This window comes from Carassius auratus, unplaced genomic scaffold (assembly GCF_003368295.1).
Source record: "Carassius auratus strain Wakin unplaced genomic scaffold, ASM336829v1 scaf_tig00031797, whole genome shotgun sequence".
Lineage (NCBI taxonomy): Eukaryota > Metazoa > Chordata > Actinopteri > Cypriniformes > Cyprinidae > Carassius > Carassius auratus.
In genome coordinates, this window is record NW_020525949.1 from 186,819 (window position 1) to 208,632 (window position 21,814).

The 21,814-nt window shown below is 38.9% G+C and overlaps 1 protein-coding gene across 1 annotated transcript in view; it reads left to right on the forward strand.

Moving 5' to 3' along the window:
* The window catches only part of LOC113080606 (roundabout homolog 1-like), a 202,810-nt gene that overhangs the window by 52,613 nt on the left and 128,383 nt on the right, over window positions 1–21,814 (forward strand). The window contains exon 2 of the mRNA XM_026252764.1: window positions 632–718. Coding sequence (XP_026108549.1) covers window positions 632–718 — 87 coding nt within the window. The remainder of the gene's footprint in view (window positions 1–631; window positions 719–21,814) is intronic.

Sequence of the window (21,814 nt, forward strand, 5' to 3'; positions counted from 1 at the left end):
CTCCCCTCATCCCAAATTAACCCCATCAGTGCCCAACAATGGAAGTGGGCATGGCTCCATTCTGATTTATCCCACACTTCTCCATGATGGGGGGCATCTGCCACACCCCCTGCCTAGTCCTCCCTTTCTAAACCAGGCATAGAGGAGGCTGTTAGTCCGTCTTCCAGAAAAGCGACGTGCTGATTGAGGAATTAGTTTAGTCAATGACTGTATGTAGAGCTAAATAGGGTGTGTGTCAGTGACTTTGTGTGTGTCGGCCTACTTCTGCCCATGCGCTGCAAGAAGCCACACATTGTCACTCCTCAGACATACACATAGACGATCAAGGCTAACTGCACCTCTTTAGGCCTGTGAAGAGAAGGAAAATGCCACATTTAGGACTTACGCCCTTGGGATTCTCCAATGGATTAATGGCTAACAATTGATTAACACCTCGGAGCTTGAAGATTGAAGTGCTTTCTTGACATCATAATGCAGTTTGGAGATTGCAATTGCAGACCTTTTAAAAGTTGCTGTCTACAGAGCCTAGTGCTCCTCATCTGTTGGTATCAGGGATACTGGGGCGCTAGCATGTTGCCGTTGGCCCAATATTCTTTGCTCGAGGACTTAGAGTCTGTGTTACTTCCAACAGACACGGGGACTCAGGAGGGGACTAGCAATAGGGCCACAGAGGCCCCCACTGCAGAACACGATGACGACAACTCTCTGGGCTATACAGGTACTGCTTCTTATTTCTTACCAAAAAATACTGCTTTGTATTTACCATCGAAGAGCTTCTCTCAAATATCTTATTTACTTTAATTTATTAATTACTTTAAAACATATTTACTCTGTTGTAGGATACTTGCATGAACTTTTGACATTTTTGAAAGATAAATGAGGGGTTGCCTGGTGATAACATGGCGTTTTTATGTAGATATGACACGTTTCTGATCCAATCATTGCAGGTTCTTCTGTAGAGTCTCTTATTCCGCTTGGGTTTTTATGAACTTTGCACAACCTTCACCTTAAGTCTGTCAGTGCATCTGTATTGAGCGACATTTTCCCATTTATAATCTGTTTATGTTCTTTACAAATGTTACTTAAGTCAAGCTGTGGAAATTGGACACCCTTTCTATGTTATTTTCGGAAGATATGCCTGGAACGTTCTGATGCTTATGACACAAAGGTGTAGAGACAGCCAGAACCTCAATTTCCAGATTAAATGCACTCAGATGAAATGAGTCAACCTGCGAGAGGAGATCCCTGACCCTTTTTGCTTAAGTGGAAATAGAGTTCACCTTCTAGGGCCCTGGGGGCCAGAGCAGAGAATCTCCTGCAGTGTGTGTGCTGTTATGTTTGGAGAAAGCTTGCTAACATTCTGAAAGGCGGCTTTGGCTTCGTGGGTGATCCAGTGGAAGATGAGAATAGCTGGTATAGAGCATAGAGAATGACACTACAGCCTCAAGAGAGCACTTTGTTTCACAATTTCACAAGGACAGAGATACTGCCTGGCTGACTGTGGTAGAAAAAAGGTATTGCTTCGAGTATTGCTGTGGACATCTTTCCACTGACTTAGTCTTCCCAAACTCATAATACAGTTACAGAGCTAGAAGTTTGTAATGTTATGTATTGTCAGAAAACACAACAAACTCTTTTTATATGTGTATTCAATTACGTTTAAAACATTTACAGAGCTCTTTATAGAAATTACTCGCTCTGTTTTAGAACCTGTCTTCCCTCGTACACTACTGTTTGGGGTTGGTAGGATTAAAAAAAGTTTTTTACGTTCTTTAAAAAAGTCTGATATTGTGGAATATTATTACAGTTTAAAAATGGCTTTCTATTTTAATAATAGGAATTTTCAGCAGCCGTTACTCCAGTTTTCAGTGTCACATTATCATTTAGAAATCATTTGGATATTATTATTTGTTGTAAAATGTATTACATGTAATGTTCAATACTGGACCAAGAATAGTATATCTGCTATATATCTATATATTTAATTGCTATATGTTAAAGCACTGTACCCCTTCTCTTTTTTCTCCTGTTTTAAAATCAATTGTGCATCACATTTCTGTGACTGTAGAGCGTTCCAGATAAGTCACTTAGGATGTTCCATTTCAGCTAGTGTGTTGTCATAGAAAGTTGCCTATGTAAGTAGTATGAAACAAGGCAGCTGAATAGGCTTTCCAACAGAGCTGTAATCTTTGTAGACTACTTTTGTGCAAAGGATGGCCATGTATTTTTGTCTCGAAACCCCTTAGCTTCAAAAATGAGCATCAAAGTTGCATCATGTTGGATTCATCTTGTATAACTGTTTGTGAAAGCAAACAAATCTCTTGCGAGAGCACTAACAGTCTGTTTATTCCAACAGTCTGTCTTCAAACAGAGACTGTAGGAAAATGTTAGTCCAGACAACTTTTGCATTTCATGTGTATGCTATAAAAGCTTTCCGTACCTCTTATTGAAGACTGAATCTTTGAAATATATTGAAAATCAATTTATTGGGTGGTATGATAAAATATTTCATCTGTTTGTGATATGTAGTCTTCATCTTGATGCAACAGTGCTGCAAATATTATCATACTGTGATGCTTCCAAATGCACCTGGTTTTCTGGGCGGGACAGTCTGAGACTGAATTAGTCCCGTCTCCTGTGCATCCTCATAATGGGGTCCTGCCCAGGCCTTAGAGTCCTGACTTTGAAGGCCCCACAATCATTAGTATGACCTCCTTCCTAATGCCTTGTATTATTAGGGCCATGGCTTCTGCCTCAAGGGCATGCAAATGCAAATCTCCCACATGTTTAGAGTTACATTTTTCCACCCTTCGTGGAACACAAGCACTCTTACAATGGAGCTTATCCACAAAGCGTATTCCCCACAAAGCGTTTGCTTCTCCCAAGGGTGGAAACCATGGCAAATGCGGGTCCTTCCTTTAGGTCCGATCCCACTTGAGATGTAATTACCTCCACCGCAGTCAACCAGAGGGTTTTCGTCACATGAGGAGAGGATGTGGGCTCTTCTTATATTCATTTTCCAATCTCTTTTCATCACAAATCCTGGAGCTTTACTCAGCCCATCTCCCAGGAAATAGGGCCATCAGACTAAACTCTCAATGCTGAACCAGGCTAATTCTGTCCAGAGTGGCTGGAGTGCTGTGGAGAATGAAAGGAGCGGACTTGTTGGAGATAAGAAACTGGTCGTGTTGAGGTTCTCATTATTATGCAACACGTCTGTTTGGCATGGGATAAAGAATTTAAATGTGTTTATTATTGCAGCTGAGATTAGTATGGGTGAAGAAATACAAAATTGTCTCTTTGTTGCCAAATGCTAGCTAAGCGCTATTTGGTACACAAAATTAAATGGCTTTCAAAATTCCAAATAAGTAGTAATTTTTAAGCTTGAGGGAAAAGAATGTTCAACGACCCCCCTTCGGTGTTGAGTCTGGAGGTCCATATGGTCCCCTCATGACTGTCAAATGAGTTTGCACATGACTGGCAGATTAAAAAAAATCTATAAAATACTCTTGCTGGTTCCAAACAAGCATATTCAGAAATGCTGACATGTAGCTTAGAAAAATTCTGACGCACATCTGACTAGCCAATTGGTAGCAACGCTATATTTAAAATGCAATTTCCACATAAATGGCAACCTCTATCAGTTTACTTGAATATGGCAGAAAATCACCCCCCCCCCCCCCCCCCAAAAAAAAAAAAAAATTGAATAACTCAACAAGAGTACTTTAAAACTCTCCAAAACTTCCCAAACAAGAGGGTGGCTGGAGAATTTTGCCATGTGCCATTTGCCAGAGGCAAAGTTATGAAAGTGCATCCAAACAATTGCACATTTTACATTTGCACTGTATTTCTCTCACATGTGGTTTTGTCATGGAGGAGTGAGTTTGTTTAGTCATCACAAGCTGGACTCTCTGCTCGCTGGGGCATGAGAGTACATGGAGGGTGAAAGTTCTCGCTGAGTGTCATAAATCTGCATGGCACCTGCTCCCCCGCACTCCTTCGGCATGTGTTGTGAGGTCAGTGGCACCCCATAAGCTGTACATCATATTTATAGTGCTCATCGCTGCAAACTGCATGTTTTGGCAGCTGACGGCAGCAGGGAGACAGAAAGAACCCTTGCGGTGTTTCTGTCGGTGGAAGGACATGCTTTCAAATGCAGAGGACGTGAGAGAGGGAATGTAAGAAGTTTGGGAGGTTGACCATTGGAGCATGTGGGAAGGAGAGTGAGTTGAAAAGTAACTTTTTTGGGCATTACTGCAGAGATCCATCTCACATGTGAGTTCCAGGTGTTAGACCATGTCAGACATGTTGTAAATCCACCCGTTTGAGGTGCAGATAAATCCGCTTCAGAGAAATATATTAATTCACACACGCAGTAGGAGATGTTTTTGTACGTCAATGTGATTTGGAAAGTAAATGCTCAAGAATATGTCAGTTTCTCCGTAAATCAGAACGAAGCACCGTGTGCATTCCACATAAATTAAATCAAACTGAAATGCAGGGTTTTCAATATATTAGTTAGTCCAGTTGCGTCATTCTAGCCAGTCAAAAGCTACTAGCTCCACTCTGTTAGAATGAACATTTTAGACTCCATTTGAGACTGATTTTCTGGTGCTGAATTAAATGCGGCATCTTGGTTTCTAGGGTTTTTGTAAGCTGGAAAAAGGGTGGAGGCAACTGTCGATGCAACACACCTTTACAAAGGCCAACCAAATTATAGATGCACAACTCTGATGTGTTGAAGTGTGATGACATTCTTCCTTTTGTCCCAAAGATTGGCAGTTAATTCCACTTTCTTTTTTGTTGGTGCTGGAAGACCCTGTGTTTGTATCAAAGGTAACATGGGAACAATCAGCAAAAGTGCCACTTGTTCTTTCTGCATAGTCATGTTTTAATCATTACTTGGGATACATAAGCTTTGATTGAGGAATATCCAGTTGTCCTTGCTGAAGTGTAGTATAAAGTTCCCCAGGTTTGTTCCTGCTCCTGCTCTGTGGGGCTGTGTTAATAATTGAGCAGGACTGCTGGTGAGGGTCTTGTCCAACAGCTTGCGATGCACCGATTGGTCGAATCCCCTGTTGTGAAGGTGGGGAGGGCACATGGAAGCCAAAGACAAAGGCACTACTTGGCTCAGTTTCTCTTAGACAGCTTCTCCTTTCATTTAAGCTTCTCCAACCAGTAAACCAATTAAGCCAATTAGGCATGAAAACACAATGCATCTTGTTCTTGCCAGTCTATATAAATGATATGGGGAGAGCAGCGGGACATGCTTCTTTCTGATGAGGGTAGTTAGAGATTGGGACAAGCTAAAAAAAAAAAGTCCCATAGTCATCTGAGACACCATTGTTTCTTTGTTAATGTATCTGGATCCTGTCGGCCTGTTACTCCTGCTGCACTCATGCATGGCATTGTGCAAATTAGATGTGGTGGCTCGATGTCAGCACATGTTAAACCACATAACCAGTTTAATTAGGTTGTTTCACCAATACACAGGTGAGACACAGATTCATACTGTTGTGCATTTTTAATTGTGATCTTCACCACTCTCATGCCTCAGTCTCTCCCAGTCAATTGCTAGTCTCTGTCTCTAGAAAAGATACTGGGTGCTAAAGGGGATTCAGCCCACGCAGGCGAACAGAAACGCAACAGCCTGTTTACCCACTAGCCAAGCTTTTGTGTCTCCCATTAGCAGCGTAATGCAAAGCTCTTGTTCTTTTGCACTTCCCTCATTTTTTTAATGTTAGTTGTGGCAGAGTTCTACATGGAGGGCCTCTCTGAATGGCAAAACAAAAACAGATTTGTTAAGCTAGCCCCCCAACCCCTCCACCCCCATGTCTAAGCGCACAACACAGGGTTTGCAATCAATGAAGAGAATGTCCTTTTATGCTGTTTTTGTGCAATTCTAGTCCTTCATTCTTTGTGCGCGTTACTGTCTGATGTATTTTTGCATTTTATTGTTTGCCCGAGAAATGTGTAGCTCTGTTGTGCCTCACCTTTCTGAAACTTTTTTTGTCCTTTAAAATATTTCAGCATTGATTAAAAGCATTTTCTTGTTGTTAAAACTTTTTTCGGTTGATGTTTTTGATCTGGTTGCAGCCCTGCTTGGAGGAATCTCAGGGAATGACAGGGGAGCACTTAGCGCCCCACAGTGTTTCCCAGCCAGTGTGGCCTTGTGTCAGAGGTCTAAGGGTAGAAGCTCAGCGACGTCCTCGCAGGATTCACTCCTCGTCTGAGGTCTGAACAGATTTGTCAGTGCCCGTATGGAGCTGCTCTGTATGCATTATGGCAGACAGGCAGCTGTGTGATCTGCATTCCTGTACATCACTGTCTTTCCTTATAGCTGGGTTAATACAGTGACACTGCAGATGATTTGTATCTTCCTGACGACTTTTTTGGATGATCCCCTGAGATTATCTTTTTTTTTTCTTCCTTTGTCCCCTCTTTTATGAGGACAAATAACTCGCTGTAAGAGCTTTTTATGGGATTAGAAAAACATTTTCTCCAAAGACTTTGACCACAGTCATCGCACAATGGTTTAGAATAGGAAGTTAGGTAAAAAACTTTTGAGCATCGTATCTGTTTTCAGCACCTGGAGTGGAAAGGAAGTTTTGAGCATTGTATATTGAATTTTAAATGAAGTCTGTAAGTAAATAAACATGATTTTGTTCCCAAGGACAACATCTGAACATTTTGGTAAGGAATGGTAGAGGATAATATTCGAATAGGGGAGCACTAACAGCCAACAGACAATTTACTACGGTCTTCATCGCACTATAAATTAACTAAATTAGTTCTTTTAAAAGGATTCAGCTGATTAATGCAGTGTTAACAAACAAATCAGCAAAACACCCCTCTAATCTTGCCCAAGCTTTCCTGCATGAAATCCCAAGATGCACTGCTGCTCCCCGGTGAGATAAAAATGTGCCATTTTCCTCTGTCATGTTTGGAAAGCGGGCTTTTCTTCTCTATGGGGGGTATTGTTCATGGAGAATGTTTTTGTTTTAGCCTGTGCTGTTTTGTTAGGTGATGCTGCTTGAAAAGGAGGCGTAAAATAGTCTTAGTCAGGGGGAAAGGGAATGTGTTTCTCTCTCTCTCTCGCTGCGTGTGTCAATCCCTCGCCCCCATACTGATACGTCCCAGGGTTGATGCCCCAGCATGGAGTCTGAAAGGGACCCCTTTTTTTCTTACCCATACAGAAGCATCACAAGACTAGAGAGAACATCCACCAAAACTTGCTTTGAATATCAAACGGAGAATTACAGAGCAAACAGGATAAAGGTTATTATGTGTAAGAGACCCAAAAAAGGGGAGTGGCCCTCGCTGACCATATAGTAGTGTCTATAGTGTCTCTGTTTGCGCCTGGCTCATTAAAAACGTTGTGAGATGAGAAAAAAAGCATCCATGAGAGGGAATGAGGAGGTTTCATTTGGTTTTGGGAAGACTGGGATTAAAAACTGGTATTTAAAGTGTGTTTGGAGTTATAATACGTAATGGATTGTTTTTTGGATGGATTCCAGAAGGTCATCTGATGGAGAAAAGTTAATGTGTTGAAGTATATTCATTTAGCAGCATCATGAGCAAACTTGAAGATAATCTAATAAGTTCAGAAAGCTTCCACCATGGAGGCCATCACTCCGGTTGTTTCTGTTTTGGTGATGTTTGTCGTGATGGGCATCCAACATGGAAGAACTCCAGGAGTCCCTCGTCATGCAAGCCTCAGGAACCCATCAAACCTTTGGTGTAAGCGTCTACGAGGAAGCTCGCTAGGAGCCCATCACGGCCCCACGAGTCCTCGTCCTCACAACAGCAAGGCGCATAAATGCTTCCAGGTCTTCCAGAGTAAGTTCACAATAAATTAATGTGTCTGACATGAGGGTTAGATTAGAATAGAATCATGCCTGGAGTTTTATGAGTTTATATGCCGATTCAAAGTCGATGTACAAGCTGTTTCATGCTGCTCAGAAATGTTGAGCTCTTGATGAGGGTTTAGCACTCAAAGGAACAATGTGTTAAATCAATTAGCTGTTTTTCTTTTCCTTTTTTTTCTTTTTTTTAAGGATTTTGGAAATGCTACACTGGAGGTTTGTTGTAGAGGAACAGGAATATTGTAGTTTGGCTGTCCTTCTGTGTTCTCAGAGGACAGGTGAAGGATGGATGTTTGGCTCAGATGTTGGATCTGACAGCCAACAGCCAACAGCCACTAGTATATGAGGACTGGTGAAGGTCAGGAACTGTTGTTTTGTAGTTTAGGGTTATGCCTGCATAGTGTTTTTGGGTTAATCTATTTTTTTTTTAATTTGGCATACTACCAGTGGAAAGATTAGACACTGCACTGAATTTGTTTCAGATGTTCAAATGTTAATGTCTTTGTTTGTGAAGTTAAAACCTTTGAATCAATAGACTTTAATGCATTTTTAAATTGATAACTTGGAACAGAGAGTGTATTTGTGGTGAAGAATCTAAAATGTTTTTTTTTTTTCACTGCATAATTCCCATGGCATTTGTGTTCTTATTTCATAGTTTTAATACTTTTTCTAAAATGTGGAAACTACTCATTTTCACTGGTACTTCTACACTATATATTAAAAATTTTATTAAGTTGCAAATAAGATAATTATTCATAGTCCTGCCTGCTTTTAACTGTCTTTTATATTAAGAAAAAGGTAAAAGCTCAGGGGCAATTTTAGGATTTGGCTTTAGCTCCTTGCTCGAGCATATTGATGTGGAACAGAGTTTTGCAAGAGGTTGTGCATTTTACTCAAAATTGCATTTTGTCTGTTAGTATATTGGTTGTAGTGGATTATTTGTTTACATGTAATTTTGTTAATTCACTGGAGCTGAAGTGAATTTTGATGAGAAATGCATGTGTGTGCAACAGCTTTGTGTTGATTTTAAGAGGGCCAGTGAAGGAAAACAGGGATGGAAACCTACAAAATAAGGTTTAGGAACATGTATGCAATTGGACATTCATTATAATTAGAATGGACTTTTAGATTTAAGGTATGGAATTGTAAATTCACAAAATTACATCTTTTTTTATGTTCCTATAACTGTATACTTTCATATTCTAAAATCTCTCTTTGAAATTGTCTGCAGTGTACTGGAGACAGCAGAGGGCGCTGTTGGGTTACGGATGACGCGTGTGGCAGCTGAATGCGGAGACTCGCACATGCCTGTACAGCCAATGCTTTAATAAGATTTTTTCTTAAGTAAAACAGAAAAATGTATAAACCACAGCCTTAATAGAGGCATAAGAGTTTAACAAATGCAATTTTGTAGATAAAGACAAACACACCCACGAACCAATTTGAACCCGCTTTTCCAAAATATATGCATATGAACTTCTCCGTAAATCCACGTAAACGCGTCGCCTTTTAAAAAAATCGAGAGCAAATTATTCTGTTTCACAAACGCAGTGAATGCCTTTTAAGCAATTAAAGTTTGATCATACATACTCTTGACTTGAGGAAACCGTTTCTTTCATAGGCGATGCCGCACCGAAGAGGTAAATAATTGTTGCCAGATTTCACTAGAAACCTGTAACAGTGTAAATACACGATTTTATTAATTTCATTAATTTAACTTGCATACAATACACGTTGAGTCTATATTATGTTGAGCTAAACCTTTAAATAAAATGTATTTTTTATAATATATATCCTTTTACAAAAATAATTAAAATTGCTCATATGGCTAATGTATGGAATTCATCTGGAAATAAGACGAAAAAGTAAGCCATATATTTATTTATTTATTTATTATTATTATTATTATTATTTTATATTCTACTAATTGTTTTACATATTTGAGAAATACGAAGTGCACTCGTTTTATTAATAATTTAATTAAAAGACTTTGTGAAAAATTGAAGTCGCTTGTAAGCGGAGCTGGCAACACTGAAGTAAATTCTCCCTAGGAACAATCCATCCTTCAGTCCTCGGAGGGGGAGCCTGGGACATACCATGCCGTTTACTATTCATGCCGTTTGAATGAAGTACCGTTGTTTCAAATCCCCTCAGCCCGAAGTGACGGGGGACCTTAATACATAGATCCTAATATTAAAACACCGAGGGGAAGACCTGAAAGAAGAGAAAAAAAAAAACAAAAGAAGGGAGATATTGGAATTAACTTTGAATTAACAAAGCAATGGAAAAGTGGAAGTGATCTATATTCAATGGACTTCAGTCAGCAAATTGTTCAGCATCAGCTTCTGCTGTTCCAGTGGAAACTGAAGTTTCTGAGTTCGAAATGAATTCTTCACGTTGTTTCTGAATGATGTGACACTGGTCGCTTTTTGTAGGCTGGGGACCTTATTACCTTTAAAACTTTAGAAAAGAGTTCGAGTTCGTTTCTTTTCACTGGCTTTCTATGGGATCTTTTGGGATGCGATCAGCGGATACAAAGTGACCAACTCTGCGCTTGAAGAATTATTATTCTCTGGAGGTCATTTCAAAACATTGCAAGGCTTATTTAAACTTTTTTTTTCGATTGATTTTGAGCTTTTCATTCATTTTGGACTCATGGAGTGCGTGTTTGAAAACAAATAAACTGGATTACTATCAGGCTATTGGAGACCTATATAAAAAATAAAAAAAATCAGCAAATTTGTGGAAAACTAAAGTATTCTGGAAAACCGAAACATATTGGATTTGGATATTATGAAGGATCAAAAACACACAAAAATCTGATTTATTATTATTTTGCGGATTACACACAGCTCTAAAAGCGAATATTTGAACGATGACGGGGAGAGTTGTTGGATTCGTGCTTTTTATCGCAGTTATACACGTTTGCACAGGTACGTACATTTAGAACGAGTACTTTGAGCAAAGTTTCTTTAAAAAAATACACCTTTAGTTGTGGTTTCAGTGAAATGGTGTAACCGCTTGACATTTCCGAGTCTTTCGATGCTGTGGTGAAAAGTTGGTAATTTCCGTACCTGTTAATGTGATTCTGTTTTGTGTCTTAACTGTATCATTTACAAATGCTACTTGACGAAGTTTTCACGAAGTCGTTTTTGTAAACTGTATCCTCACATTTATCAAGCTCTGTTAATGTAACTGAAAGGCATTATCTTGACATGCTTGCTTAAGAATCATAACGTTTACTTTGCTCTAAGATCACGATGTTTCCACAGACTTAAGTGAAGCATACGAGAGCATTAGACTAAGTATCCTGACCGTGCTTGAGGCGTACCTTTTATTTGCCATGGTATTTAAAATCTGTCTTTGAGGAACCTCCAGCCAATTTTTTCACTACTTTTTAAAGTTTTTGCATAGGACGATGTGGACGATGAGAACGGTTTCGTCTTTCCTGATGATGCTCTCCTATAAATCAAAGCTTATGTAATTTTTACTTCAGTCAGCATGAGTTAAAAACAGCGCTCTCTTGGTTCCTGGCTGGAAAAGTCATGTAAATCTTTGGTTAGGAAGTGTGGAACCCTGTAGAAATGTATTTTAATGTATTCTTTGTGCTAAAAATAATTTTGAAGCACCAACTTTGAGGTACATGGTAGATTCCTTGCTTCCTTAATGTTTTTTTGTGGTTATGATAAACCTGTTTGTCTTGTTTTCGTGAATAAGAAAATAATTTGTTGCTTTAACCAAGCATTAGGGCATTGTTCACTTTGGCACTTGAAGTTTATATCATTTTATTATTCCTCCATTCCTTTTATCATATTATATATGTTTTTACATTCACCATTCTCATTGTCAATCATTGACTTTCATTAATGATTAATCATTCAAGTCATAATTTTCTATATTTGTATGCTCTTGTTTCCGGTTGCTTGGTTTAAACCATCCCACAGCTGTGCCGAGGCTATCCCATATTGAGATCCCTGTCCCTCCTTCAGTTTCCAGCCTCTGGCAGGCCCGGGTGAAACTGCTCTGAGCAGAGATTGTGACAGAAACCTTAAGCCGAATGTAATAGACCTGCATAATTCCAGTTGACGTTGCCCCTGATCCTCTTTCTTCACAAATAACTGACTAAAACAAACTCTGAACCTCTTTATCTGCAAACCTAGCGACACTGTCACACATTAAACTGGATTCCCTTTATTTATTTGGGGTTTTGAGCATGTCAGTATAGACCTGGTGCTCACTGCGCTCTGCTTCTTTAAGGAAACTTCCCTGTCAGGCAGGTCCCATTGACTGTGAATGCGACTGTTTGCAATGCTGCTTTAACATGATGATTTAAAGAGACAGTCTGCTTTATGAGCCTGTTATGACTTAAACCGTTGATTGCTTTATTTTATTGCTTTAGTTTGCTTTGTGATTATCCCTGAGCCTGAAGTAATTGTGTTCAAGTTAAAACCTGGAAGAATATACTTTTAAACTCAAGTGAGTAATTTTTTAAAAGTACTTTTTAAATACTTTCTCTTCATTCAGCTTATATTTAGAGACAACTACACTGTAATTCTTTTTCAAAGTTGTAAATAAACGATTATTGGAGTATGTTTTACAAGAAACTACTATTTCAGTCTTCCTACTCAAAAATGTCATGTTTAGTTCAGTCTTTGTCGATTCTTTGTAATGATTTGTGAAATTTACTAGCTATTTCATGGTTATACACCAATTCTTTTTTCAGTGTAAAAGTAAGCTGTTTCTCGCTTGATTTCCTAAATAACTGTATACATAATGGCAGTATTAAAGGTAAGTTGACCCTAAATTGAATTTTTTTTTTTATAATTTACTTACCCTTCTGTTGTTCCTTTTTTTGAACACAAGAAGAGATTTTGAATCCATTGACTTTCATGGTATTTTTCCCCCATACTGTGGAAGTCAGTGGACACCAGCTATTGTTTGGTAACATTCTTCCAAATATCTCTTGTGTTCAACAGAAGAAAGAAACTCATACAGGTTTCAGGTCTCATTGAAGGTTAATAACTGATGACAGAATTTTCATTTTTTGGTGAACTATCCCATTCATTAATTCATTCATCCGTTAATTCATTCACTCATTCATACATGCAGTTTGTTTGAGCATCCCCACAATTCATCATTGGCTCAACCAATGGCATGAGTTTGGGGGTGTGACTATTTGTTTGCTCACCTTATGCCAAACAATGTTTGTCACTTATGGACCAAACACATCAGCTTAAAAATGGTCATGGGACTAACTTTCTGCGATTATGTTGTGCAATTCTGCATACGTGGAGTGAGAGAGAGCATTAGAGTAACTAGATGGATTTACAAATGCAACTGAATAAATAAAACACAACGCAACAAATTACAGACTTTTTATGTCTAGTGATTACAGATGAAGTGATTGCTTGATTAATGTTATCAAGAATAAACAGCTTAAATCATGTCTATCAGCGAGCTGAGACAGAGAGGAGGATTGTCGGATGAAGGAAATTAATTCGGGGAAAAGTATGGACCCTTTTCCCATGTGCCTTGCTTGGATTGAATTGCGATGGAGCTGTTCTGAGAATTAGCTGTGGGCCGCACCACTGCTGAGAGGCATCTGCTCATTGAGGAAACAGTGTAGTGCTTTAACAAGCACCTGTAGGGAGAAAGGTCAAGGGTCATGGTCCGAACTTCATGGTAGGGCTCATCTTCTCTGAGAGATGGAGAAACACAAACTCTTCCTGTTTGTGCTCAGGTACAGAGTTCTGTAATCCTGGATTGTAAAAGTATGTGGTATCATTAGATCTGAAGAAAACCGTGTTGAGGATGGCTTTTGTTTTTGACATAGTGAGCAATTTGAGTCTTAACCACGGAGCTTTACAATCAGCTGGAAGATTTCAAGTGCCGTTGAAGGACATGGCAACAATCCCAACTGTAGATTGACAGAGGAAACGGATGTTTTTGCCCAAGAGCGTTGACACATGAGGAGTTGGTGTTGATTTCTGGCTACTGAGCAGTGTTTTCTGCTTGTGACAATGAATGATGGAGTTGTTCTAATCCTTGTCTGTTGTACAGTGAGGCCTGTGAGGACTTGCTGATTAGCTCATGGCTGTTGTGAGGCTGGGAAATAATAGTTAAGACAGAGCACATCCGTCATGTGGCTCTGATTCATGTTTCACTGCAGGAGCCTATTTTATTACTGTACGTCAAACAGTCCCTAATAAAGGCTCAAATGTCATCTGTGACTGTCAAGAATTCACCAGCTCTTCTATGACCTCTGAAAATCATCAGCACTTAACCCAAAGATGCAATCCGTAATTGATAAAACAGTGGCAATGCAGCAAATAGAGATTTTAAATAGAATAGAGAGCTGTATTGAGGACAAATTAGAGACTGTAAAAACATAAAGTGGCCAATAACATATATATATATATATATATATATATATATATATATATATATATATATATATATATATACACACACATGTATATATATACACACATATATATATACACATTAATATTTTTTCATGTGTATTTTTAATGTGCACCACCACCATTAAGTTTTACCAATTTTTTAATTAGCTTTAAATGGACTTTTGACGTGATAGAAAAGATCAAATAAGCTTCATGCAAAATAATAGTAAAATAATTAGTCAATTATATTGAATCATTGAATACATCCTAGCGTATGTTCTGTATTTTTTGTAAAATCGTTGAGGCATACCATTCATTATCGTTTCACTTGGCATTTCATTGTCAATCAAACAGGTTGAGCCAGGTAGCAGAGATTGTCAACGGAACAAGATAAGCTGTACATGTTTGCATGATGGGTGGCTCTCAATGGATGCACAGAGTATTTGCATCCGTACGGAGTGCCACACATGTTCTCTGATCCTCAGAGTGAGTGTGTCCATATATATGTGTATAAGGCAGTGAGAGCGAGAGAGAGAATAAGAAACAAAAAGAAAGCACGAAGGAATGTCTTGAGAATGCAATCCATCACGTTAACCCCTGCAGTGCGGCGCAGTGGAAGTTGGGATGGATGGTCTCCTAAGTGCAGATAATAAATTGTCAGTGTCTGACGGGGCACAGCAGGCACTGGAGGCCAATTAATGGCCTCTGCTCTCGCAGGTGAGCGATGTATCTGTCTCCAGCGCTCCTTCTCTCTCCGCTCAGGACCTACACGCTGGCCTTGACGACTTACATGTGGCCTAATGAAATGATGTCAAGATGATGAAATCCGTGCATGGTCGCGCTTGCAATAATAACGGTAATAAGAATATCAGCAGCAGCTACAGCTATACTAATAACGATATTGGTAAAAAAAAAGCCAGCTTTGACAAAAACACACCAGTAGTTGCTGCGATTTCCCACCAGGATGTAGTGTTTGAGACCGGGCCAAGGGATTAGTAACCCTGATCCTCACACACCTGTGAAAAATGACAGCGCCCACTGAGCTGTGTGCGCCACGTTCACCTAAATCCCAATTAACGTCTGCCTAAGCCTAATTAGGTGGAATTAAACGACATGGTGCTTCAGATTAGAGGCCGAATGGTGGGTTTACAAATCTGTACAGACTCCGGCGTAATGGCAAGATAGGGTTCCATACCTTTTGTTGATTTTGTTCATTCTCCATGCCATTATTAAAACCATTCTTGCAGCCTCACTAAACATTTAATGAGCATGTGAGAGCTGTTTAATTGGATTAATTAGCAGATGAATACGACATCGATACTTAGTGAATCAGCGTGCCCGATGATAAACTCTTCACAGAGACTTGATGCCCCATACTGGTTTGATTCGAAGCCCCTGGGACGTCCTTTCTGCGACCGCGTCTGTTTGTCTATATCTCTCAGCACTCTTGTGGTATTTTAAACCCTCGAGGAATGCAAGCGTACCCCTTGGGCTGTCACAGGGCCAGCGCGGTGATGAGGGGTAAAGAGCGATGCGGTGTGGTGCTCGCTGCGTTGGACTGTCTGGGAATGAGCTGCAAGATTGTCAGAGACGCTGGAATGACGTTTAAAGGTTGGAAAGTGATGGCTCAATGGTTCTGGGAGGCTTTTTAGACCATGATTATAGGGAAAAGGAGTGTTTAGGATGGCTCTTGGCTTAGATCGCTATCTATTCAAAATGAAAATGAGCAGAGCTGGAACATACGGTTGTGATTAGACCAAAAAAAAAATTGTGTCATCTTGCCTCAATGTTTGTTTATCTGTAATGCAAATAAAATTCGGAGCATTATTGCACAACATTGCACTATTTTTTTAAAGCTTTTCTAATGTGATTTTGAGCAGATTAATGTGGATTTCATGTCGTGAATTTAATATTCATTAAATATGTTTAAAGATTTTATATTTTGACACGTAAAAATTGTCAGACCATTTGAGGGCTTGAAATTTACATTTGGATTTAGATCTCAAATTTTCTGAAACCAAAAACAAATGTGGTTTTGTTTAAATTAATATGAATGTGAAATTCATCATGGTGATCAAGTGAACTTTGCATATAAAACCATGCAAACACATGTAAAACACTGGGTTTACAATCCAAATGTTCCAAAACTACTGAAGCGCATTATTGCACAACATTACAAATTTTTTCAGTTTTTCTTATGCCATCCCAATGTTGTCACTGTTTTGAATGCCCCCCCCCCCCCCCCACACTTATTTTGACTGTTTTTAAGACTTGCCTTTTTGTTGCCAGCCAGTGCGTTGCCTTTGACAGAAAAAGCAAACTGACATGCAGAAAAGCCCAGTGGGGACTGACACGGGGTTCATGCATTGTGTCGTCTCAACGGGGTAATTGTTAGGCCCAGAGAAAGGGGAGGGGCTTTCCATGGAGGACTCGAGGTCTACAATAGCTTCCTCGGGGAGTAAAAAAGCAGACTGAGCTCTGTCCAAAAAACATAAACAGCAAAGAGCTTCTTTTCTGCCACACTTCTATCACACATCTTCTCTACATTCTTGAAAATAAAGGTTCTTTATTGGCATCTAGGTTCTATAAAGAACCTTTAATATCCATTTAACCTTTCCATTCGACAAAATGTTCCTTACAGTGGAGCAGAATTGATTTTTACTCTCGATTTTAAAAAAAAATAACTATTCGATGGAAGGTTATTTGGATAAACCATTCATTTTAAAAATTAAACACAAAAGCAGAGATTTTAGAAATATTTCTTGGGAAGGAAAAGTAAATGCATGAGCATGCATTACTATAAAGGCTATGATTTACGGATTTATGTTGTACAAAGAGACACATCAGGATTTTGGCATGTTTTTCAGTGCTCAGCAGTACTCGTTTTGGGCTCAAGTTATCCCAACTCAGCCTTTGTTGGGTTGAATGAGCTGTAGGCTTGCATGGGTCATTTTACAACTCAAAACCCAGTGTTTCTGAAACCTGAAAGATGGCATTGAAGACCATTCCTTCTCTGAAACCCCCTCCCTTTCCACCTCATTCTCTTTTCGGAGAGGATCAGCTTCCTAGTGGCCATTCTATTCGGGAAAGCTTGGATACACTTTTGAAATGCTAACGCTCTCTTTTGGAGGTGTCGGTCTGGTGGGGAGAGAACAATCAAAAGACTTAAGAGAAGGGAATGAAATTAGCAAGCAAAAAAGATGGTCCGCTAATTAGTAGATTTGAAAACATAGACCCTCCTCCCCCTTCCGTTATGTTCACCTTCACACATACACAGGCTACCTTTGATCCCCCTAAGCCCTGTTGCATTGTGGGTATGTGATTTCCCTCAATTACGGGGTCTTTTGCAGCCCTCCCCCTGCTATTTGTAACTCTGCCCGGTATAATTGGGCTCCTACAGAATACCAAGTCTGCAGAATACAAAAGTTTGCTCATTTGTGACCAGATCAGTTTGATTCAGTTTGGCAGGCGTTGATATAAATGATGTAGATTATATTAAAGATTGTCTCAGGCCCAGACTTTCATATAAATTTGGTGTGCTTTGATTTCCCACCTCATTCTTGAATGCTTTACCTGCTGATGAAGAAGCTTTCAGGCCAATTTGACGAGAGGCTTGATCAGCATCTTAAAGAGCTCCTTGCCCCAGGGCTAATCCCAGAGCAGACACGGTGTAAAGCAGAATAGCGAGCTCCCCAGACAGACGAGTCCTCCAAGAGGAGTAATTATCCAAGGCCTGACCTTGAAATTCTAGCTAAGGAGCTGCTATATAATGTGCTATCATCTCTAGGGTATAATCATGTAAAGGAAGTGAAGGAATTTGATGTGTTTGCTCAACTGTGTATGTGTTTGCAATAATACTTGCATGTGATCATATTAATCTGATCTCTCAAAAGTAGTTTTTAGGTCATTTGAGGCTTAACTTAATATGCATATGTTTTACATATGCATTAAGACATGTATACATTTAGCTAAATACTTAACAAGTTTATAACCTTTTGACACTTAATTATCACATTTTGACACTTAAAATAGTTTTCAGATCATTTGAGGCCATCGTGTGAAACTTTGGATTTGCATGTAAAATGTTCAGAAACTACAGAAAAATCACATGTGATTTTGTGTAAAGGAATGTTAATTTTATGTATTGAACGTAATGTGCATTGTTCCAAAACTACAAAAAAAAATTTATTTTGTGTAAATTGCTGTTAAATTCATAACTTAACATGCTAATTTGCATTTAATGTGCTTAAACATTTTGTATATGTATGAAGTGACAAACATGAAAGCAAATGTGAAGCTAGTTCTGTAAACAAAAGCTTTCATAAAAAAAATAATTGTATAAAAGATGTCAAAAGTATGTTTATGAGTAGATTAAAATAATGAATCCAATTTACCAACCCTCCAATCTAATCCAATCTGAATTTTGCTTACTAACAACATTTGTACAGTTATCAGAAACCAAGCTGAATAAATGTTATGTTCCTGAGGCTTTGTTCACACTGTTCTCAGATATTTGAGGGCTGTGCAACAATAAAAGCCTTAATAGTATAAAGTTAGCGCTGTCTGGCCGCTGGCCAAACAGATCCTGTCATAATCTGTGAACTGTTCTTACACCTATTGTTGTTGCTAACTGAAACGAAGGATTTTGGCTTGGTATTAGAGCCTTCACTAGAGAAACCATTCCTTACGCTCAGATTTCGGGTTGGCCTGAGCTTTGCTGATGTTAAACAAGCTGTCTGGCGAAGGTCCCTGGTGTGGGCACTTCTGCTGCTATGCTGAGGATTATTGCAGCCCTATGTTCCTCTTGCTGTATATCACTTTGAAAGCTTGTGGCATCACAGCTCATTTTCAGATTTGATTTTTTGTTTTCTTCCCCTACGACGTTTAGCTCGGTGATAATAATTATTGTCTCAATAATCACTTTCTCATGCTCCTGGTCCTTGGTTGAAAATACCAGAATGTTAACTTTGCATGGTTTCCATGTTCCTCAACCGCAAGAAATGAGTCAACACAGACACTTTTTAAGAGTTGTTGCACCATGCAATTTATTTATAAAAAGAAACCAGCTGTTCGACTCATGTTTAGTGGCATTTTAGCTGCGTTTTAATCCAGTGATCTTGACATGAAACATGTTTGCTTGGCATGCATGGTACAAACTGCTAATGTGTGGTTTTTAATGCATTCTGGATAGAAAATCTCATCGTGCTCTCAGCGATGATTGGCGGCGTTTAGTCTGCCGCACCCAAATCTTTATATGTGGCATAAAAGAGGGATTTTAATTGAAAGGAGAAATGTCAGCCGTGTTGAAGTGGCATCCTCAGGGGACGAATGACATTCACAGGAGCTCCCGAGTAATTATGGGCAGACAGGAAGTTGTGTGTTTAAATGCGTCCCTGCTTCTTTTATGTGTTCTCAAGCAACTGGAGAGGGAACAAATGTTGTCATGCCGTCTCAGGCGTGGCCGACTGGTTTTGATGCTTACCCGGGGTAGAGTGTCAGTCTTCAAAGCACTGGACGTCTGGGCTTTAAAAGGAATCCACCACTCACAGTTTCGATCTCTCTGAATAATCCACAAAGAATTACGGTCATAAAGTTATAGCACACAATATGCAGTCATAAAGCTGTGAAGAGTCAGTGATTCAATATCAGTGAACCACAGAATGATGCGTTCATCAGATTAGCTGGAATTCCCCGGTCCTATCAGCTGTTAAACATCAGGTTTAAGCAATCATTCGAGCAAAGTCTTCATTACATGGTTGAAATATTAACCCTGATTCACACGCCAACCTGTAATCACACTTGTGCGACCCAGTAGCGAACCCTGAGGCACTCCTACCGGCATTCCGTGTCCTTTTCATGTACAGTCTCCTGAAAACCATTACAGGCCATAAGCCATCAGATAAACGTTGATATGTTACCCAACTTCCATTACACTGCAATCTCATCTGCCATATTCGAAATGATATTTAAAACGCATTAATTTTTTTTTTGCCTTCCATGCTTATGTTTCTGGCAACTTTACAGTCGTTGTTGTTTTTTCTGTCTTGGCATGGAGCCCCAAGTGCCATATTCATCTGTAGGCTGATTGTTCCAAGTGAGGGCTCGGGTCAAGTTGTCTTCCCTCTGAGAGGTGAGATTTGAACAGAAGAAACACACAGAGAATGCTTGACCTTGAGAAAACTCAGATCTGCTCTTGCATCAAATGTGTTTTAATCGTACTTGAAAACATTGTGCAGTGCAGTAGGAAAAAAATGGAAAGGGCCCTAGGCCAAATGTAGAGTATTGTACACATTCAATCAAATATAGAGAGTGGGAATACGCTGGCTATGTATTTGATCTGAAATGGGTTGATTTGTTTATTAAATTTTTAACCAGGACCTGCCATTTCAACCAAAAAGTCATTTTTGTCAAGTACATTCAGAATCTATAATAAATTAATTTTTGAGTTTTGAAGCAGTTCCTTGATGTGGTCAGCTTGAACTAATTTAGATAATTTATTTGATCATTGTTGCGAACAAGTCATTGAAATTTCAATCAGTTTATTGAAGTGGACTGTGAATCATTTAAATTTATTGCAATAGTTGACCTGTATCATTGATGCAAACAATACAACATTTCTATTGATCTTCTGAAGTGGATTAAATTCATTTGCACTGATTGGATCATTAAATTTGATCACTGAGGCAAAATAATAATAATTTTTTGAGTCAGTTTATTGATGTGAATCATCAAATTCATTCACTGATGCAAATAGATTATTGAGTTTTGAACTGATTAATTGAAGTGAACTGTTTGAACTGATTTAAATCATTGATTTGAATTATTGAAGTAAATTAATAATTGAATTTTGAATCAGATTAATTGAAGTTGACTGCTTGAACCTATTGAGATTTAATTAAATCATTGATACAAAGGAGTCATCAAGTTTTAATTCTATTCATTGAAGAAAAGAGATAGAATTTAACTGAATCAGTAGTGTAGACAGAAAAGAGACTCTGGGTGTGCATATGAAAATCTGGATGTGCCACATTTATTGTCATATTACTGTGCAAAATTATGGGATAGTATTTTTGTCGCACTGCTTCCGTCCAACCATACTCCTAGTGGTAATTTGCAGGTCGTGTCAAAATGTGGTTAATTGTTAAATGTAATAATTTTCTTCCAAATACGATAATTTTGAACTTCTGGTACGATACTTGGACATTTCCAATCTGGCAACACTCTGTTGATGTTGGGCCCGGGGAGGGAGAAACATCCTCATCAGGTGTAACGTTATGCCTTGTGTCCAGCTGTCCATCAAGCTAAGCGCTTGTCATATATCACAATTAATATGCAGTGTTTTCAACCACATAATGTTTATTTTAGGTTTCATACATTTAAATATACATAATCACTAGTAAAACAATACATTGGTAGTTTGTAAAATACACACGGATGTCTATTGAAGCAGCAAAAACTAAGTGTAATTTGCCGACGTGTTTTATTCATTTATCAGACAGATGTAGCAGAACAATAAAGTTTACTCTATTCTTCGTCCAGTTCAAC